The sequence below is a fragment of the Acyrthosiphon pisum genome, chromosome A2 (genome assembly GCF_005508785.2).
Source record: "Acyrthosiphon pisum isolate AL4f chromosome A2, pea_aphid_22Mar2018_4r6ur, whole genome shotgun sequence".
NCBI classification, from domain to species: Eukaryota; Metazoa; Arthropoda; class Insecta; order Hemiptera; family Aphididae; genus Acyrthosiphon; species Acyrthosiphon pisum.
Genome location: NC_042495.1, coordinates 21,241,276 through 21,246,952, shown reverse-complemented (window position 1 = coordinate 21,246,952; position 5,677 = coordinate 21,241,276). Strand labels below are relative to the sequence as shown.

The window sequence follows — 5,677 nt, the reverse complement described above, 5'->3', positions numbered from 1 at the left end:
TCGATATCGATATTAAAAACGATTAATGTAATGAGTAAAAGTATCGGTTCTATCTTTCGATATGACATCACTAAATGGAGGGTGAATACTCTGAAGTGTTAACCAGGGTTGTATCTTATATTATATATTTTTTCTTTGTAATGTAATTCATTTAACACAATTTCAAGTCAACTTAAGGGATTAATCTGAAACAAATACGTCGCCGTCGCCGTATAGTTTACACAACGCACATAATTACAATAGCAGGCCGTATAAGCTGCTCTCTCTAGCTGAGAATAAATCCTTGAATCGTTGCAGCTAAAATGAATCACTCTTATTAATTATTGCTTGAGTAGTAATTGCTGACTTCACACCCGTTTATATTAATTCTTATCACATATTCGTTATCAGGCTATTTGTTCCTCATGGGTATATTATGCAATAAATAATAAGATGAAGTCACGGACTACTACACTGGACTGGAAACAAGACGTTTACCGCCGGGCCTCTTTGTAAATACGCTGGTGTACGAGGGGGAATCGTACATGAGCTAATCAGCTGGCGCCATCTATACTTCAATGATAAACCATTTACTAAAATATGTATTCCTACTACCTAAGGAATAAGTAGTATGTCTGTGGTAAGCCAGGCTGCTGTAGTACTATTCCCCATTCTACACCTCTCTCGCGGACACTAAGCGGGCCAACCTTCCGTCACCCGCCTACCATGACGTTTCTAGTCCAGTGTAGTAGTCCGTGGACGAAGTCGTTATTTATTATCATCATAAATATGAAACATAGAGAAAATTATAAGACGTGTCGTGTGAATTTATGACAATACCACTGACTAAGATATAATGGACTGGAAACGACATGGTGGGTGGGTGACGGGGGACGGCCCGCAAAAGGTTCCTCTTGTACATACTTTCGAGGCCACTGATAAGCTGCTCGTTTCCAGTCCACTATATCCTAGTCTGTGGACAATACTATCGTCACTTCGTCATTTCATTAGGTAACTATTCAAATGAGTTATTTTTATTATAAATTATCGAACCAATACCTGGCCTTCTATTTCATATTTTGGATCGATAAAAATCGTTAATGCAACAGACAATAGTGAACCAATTTCTGTATTATACGTTTTACTATTAACAATTCATTAACTAGTTAGTGAACGTTTATGCAACTCACTTTCACACTGTTGGCTGGCTCATAATGTACAGTACCTACTTAGTACGCTGTCAGGCATCGGTCAATGTACCTAGGCGGTGACGGTGGATGATAACTAAATGGGTATTCCTGCTATCATGTTTTGACATAAATTTAACAACATGGTTTAATGCTGAGCACAAATCAATATTTATAGTTGTAACTTGTAGCAAAAATAATAATGGGTACTGGGTAGATCGGCCAATATGGCAATATTAATATACCTAACATGTGCAAAGTTTTCGGTGTTTTTCACAGAGGATACGGTTAACATGACGGTACAATAACAATATATTTATATACTATATCTCCTGTTATTATTACTATAGTTTTTATGAAAATAATAATAGTAAGGGTTTGCCTGTGTCCCCAGGCGTTCAGATATAGCGGTCTGATCACTCTGACTTTGACGAAACGGCACCCAAGTTATTGTGTGACCGACAATTATCGTTTTACATTAACAATGATGCAAGCGGCGAATTGTGACTATAGTGTTGTATGAAAGTGTCCGAAGTCTGTTCAAGGACATGTTGATATTTATCACAATAAATAATATAGTGTTGTATATAGTAGTTGGGTACATCATATATTATAATACTGTCTTAATTTCTTTCAGTATAATCGAATCGTTTGACCACATCCACCACTATTATCACATAACTCTCATTTTTCAAGTCATGTCAAATCAACTACCATCCACATCAGACGTGACTAATTGTTCAATGACGGGCAACAACAATCTCATTGACTGTAAGACAATTGAAACATTCAAATGGACTCCAAGACTTGAAAAATGTTTGCTACAAAACATGATGGGTCTGAGGATTGGTGGTAAGTCTAATGGGTGACACGTCAAAATATCCCGGTAAAAAAATACCCGACAAAATATATGCGTAGAGTGAAGAATATTGAATAGCTCTTCATTTTAACGAAATAACGTATACTGTCATTATTATGGTTCATGGCTTTAATTAAGCGCTCTTTATCATTTATTAAAATAACGTCGTACTTACGAATATTATTATAATCTTTTTTGGATTTTGTTTGAGTCTTGGATAATTTTACGTCTTCTATGCGACGATCGTATTCTTCATTATTCATGAACGATTTGTTGTCATCACGTTTAGGATCAATAATTAATGAAATTGCTTTATTAAATTAATTTTGCATTTTATTTAAATCCATTATTAAGCTTTTAACAAAATAAATACGTACTGCACTACTAATAACCTACTACTAAACGGATCGTGTTGAATGTACAGGTTATATATTAAACAGATAAATACTCCGATATGCGATATCCATGACATTTTTCAATCAACCATTTTATCGATATCAGACATTTCTCCACCTGATATTTTTAGATCTCGGAAAATATTGACAGTTGACACCAAACTTACTATTTAAAATAATTTTATAAGTTTATTTTAAATACCCGTGTGTCTCCGTTTCTCATTTAATTTGAGTTCGACAGCATTATTAGTTCGATAGTGTCTACTATATAGAGTGTAAAGGACTATAATATATAATTTTATTTAATTAATTTATAATAATTATAATTTGTATCGAAACAATATTTATCAATTTTTACAGGAAAATATACATTTTTAATATTATATTTAAAAAAAATAAATTAATAAATGTCATTTTATGCATTTTTTTATATACATATTTTTAGATCATCAAATTCCGGGCCCTAGTGATAACATTGCTTAATAATATATAATAATATACGGAAATGATGACAATTCTTAGGCGGTGATAAAATTGCTTTCTGCTTTTAGGAATTGTAAACATTCACTAGGAATTGTCGTCATTTCCTAAATATTGTCAACATTTCCGGTAACATATATATAAAAATGTTATATACTTACTTAAATTATATTTTGTATTTAGTATACACATTATACATATTATACTATATTATTAAGTTTCAGATACAGTCAATAAAAAAAGTATTTAAAATGTGAAAAAGGCAAAAAAAAGCATTTAATTCATTTAATTCATTTTAAAAAGCAACTACAAAATTTACCAACGAATTAAATAGATTTCAGTTGATTTAACTAATTTGTATTAAAAAATTAACTACCATCTATAAAAACGATAAATTAACTTGCCGTAGCAAATATTTGATAATAAAATCCATTAAAACTAATTTCAATCATAACATAGGTTATTACATAGGTCTTCACAACCTCTAACCGATTTGTTCCATTAATATGAATATAAAACAATTCAGGTCAATTAATATATTTTAAACATATACATATTAAAAAAGAGATAAAAGCAAATTAAATGAAGCACATTTTAGTTCAAAAATTATGTTTCTATATTGTTATATAAAAAACAATTGCATTTGCCTTCAAATCCGAGCTCTATATAATATAATACATGTACATACAACAATAATATCTTAAAGTATTTAATATATCGATTACAATAAAACAAAATTAAAGATATTTAAATAATACGAATATATATAATATGTTGCAACCCTCCAATAAGCTAAGAGCTTGTGGTGGAGGGTTTTTAAAGAGTTCACAAAAACAATATTACATTCAAATAATAATAATGAAAAATCGTCAAATTTATACAATTTCTATTTCGTTTAAATTTATGAGTTTTAAATATAGCTTAAAATGTCTTAAACTGTGTAAATAAAATATATTTATTTTGAGAATTCTACATAAGTATATAGCAATAGAATAGAATATTTTGCACCAAAATGTTTGTAAAATTTAGGAACTTTTATTCTGGACAATTTTTTTTGTATCAAGCATTTTAGAGTTATTAGTGTCAGAAGAGTCTTACAATTTTTACATTCAATTGAGGCTTCTTTGTGAATAATATCAGTTTGACATACGGAACACTGCATTTACATTATTGTATGAGAAGTCTAAATAAAGCTCTTGATACTTAGATTACACAATAACGATTTGAAATAAATATCCTAATCTCACAACAGATAAACTGCAGGAAAACGCGATAACGGAGAACAACAAAATAAAACGATTATACCAGACGGAAGTCTGAATTGAAATATATTATTATAATAAAGAGCGATATGATATCATACGACATGATTCAGAGTCAGGATTCTTTTAATGATATTAAGTTAGTCATATGTCCCAAGTAACCAAGTTTTACAGTGTTATAATATAATTATTTATTCGTATATAATATGTATGTACATATTATATAATATTAAACGAATTTTGTCTTCTTATCTAGGTTCCCTATTAGTTCAGATAATTAAGGTTCTACTGTACAATTATAATACATATAAATACACACATTTTATTCATAATAAATAAAATATTGTATTTGATTTCAGGAATTAACAAACACTTAACTATGCTGCTACTAAAAGAAAAAATGCATAAACAATTAAAACTTAATATACCGATTAAAGTTCTATGGGATTATGTGTCAGCTAAATGGGATATTAGATTTGCTGTAAATAAGAAATAACTTTATTGATAACGATTTACCTTTCTACATAATGCGAGTCTAATCATTTTTTTATTTTTAGGATTTAATGGAACGTATAAGTTTTGATACTAGACAGAAGGACTTTGTTTTACCAGAAGATTTTGACCAGTTAATTGATGAAGAAGGAGAAAAAATTAAAAATCTAAATAAAGAATGTAAGTCAATTGTATTGATTTTTAAATTTTACTGTCTTGATTATTATTAACTAATATTATTTTAAAAGGTTTAAGTGATGAAATTAATGAGAGGAAATTATTAAACTGGAGTGGTACAAAAAGATCCAAGTCAAATTCTTTGTCCTCTGTTGAATCCGAGGAAGATCACAATAAGACAATTCCTTCAACATTATTACAAAGCTCCCCAGCTAAAACATATGAAGTTGGATCAGATGAAGGTCCATGTACTAGTAGATCTTTGCATTCAAATGACAAACTTCAAAATAGTAAATCTGATGAAAAAAACAAGTTAAAAGATTTGAAACGGTTAAATAAAAAAACATCAAATAAGATTGAAGTCAAACCTAAAATACGTAATAGAATGACATCTGATCTATTAGTAGTTCAACAATTTCTAAATAATGTGGAACCACTAGGCAGACGCTCTTGTAGCAATACAAATTCATAAAATTTAAAAATGACAAATTACCTTTTTAATAATCATATTATAATATTATTCATTTAAAAAAATATACTCATAAACATACGTGCTCAAAACTGTCTTAAGAGTCCTTTTGTAATTTTACTATTAAAAAAATAATGTAATTCTGTTCTTATTTTTACGCATTCAAATAAAGATGAGTGAAATTAAAATTGCTTGTATTTTTTTTAGCTTTGATAGGAATGACCATGTGATATAGATTTAAAATATATCTACTTAAATATTAGAATGGTAAGTTTGATGGAGACATAAAATAACGTTTGAAAATGTATAGAAACCATAACCTAACCTAACCTAACATTATACTTAGGTCTTAATAGGTAGCTACCATTTACAAAAGT

The 5,677-nt window shown here is 29.3% G+C and overlaps 1 protein-coding gene across 1 annotated transcript; it reads left to right on the top strand.

Annotated features, from left to right (window-relative positions):
- Nucleotides 1-1,864: 1,864 nt before the first annotated feature.
- Nucleotides 1,865-5,303, top strand: LOC115034115 (MRG/MORF4L-binding protein-like). The gene is made up of 4 exons (XM_029489861.1): nt 1,865-2,018; nt 4,522-4,643; nt 4,720-4,834; nt 4,903-5,303. Exons 1-4 carry the CDS (start codon nt 1,865-1,867, stop codon nt 5,301-5,303), a joined length of 792 nt encoding a protein of 263 aa, XP_029345721.1.
- Nucleotides 5,304-5,677: the final 374 nt, after the last annotated feature.

What these genes read in the sequence shown, in the direction of transcription:
- LOC115034115 (XM_029489861.1), top strand. Translation starts at nt 1,865, where the DNA reads ATGTCAAATCAACTACCATCCACATCAGACGTGACTAATTGTTCAATG. An exon ending in GATGGGTCTGAGGATTGGTG is followed by an intron (nt 2,019 to 4,521) that starts GTAAGTCTAATG and finishes ATTTGATTTCAG; the next exon opens with GAATTAACAAACACTTAACT. An exon ending in AATGGGATATTAGATTTGCT is followed by an intron (nt 4,644 to 4,719) that starts GTAAATAAGAAA and finishes TTTTATTTTTAG; the next exon opens with GATTTAATGGAACGTATAAG.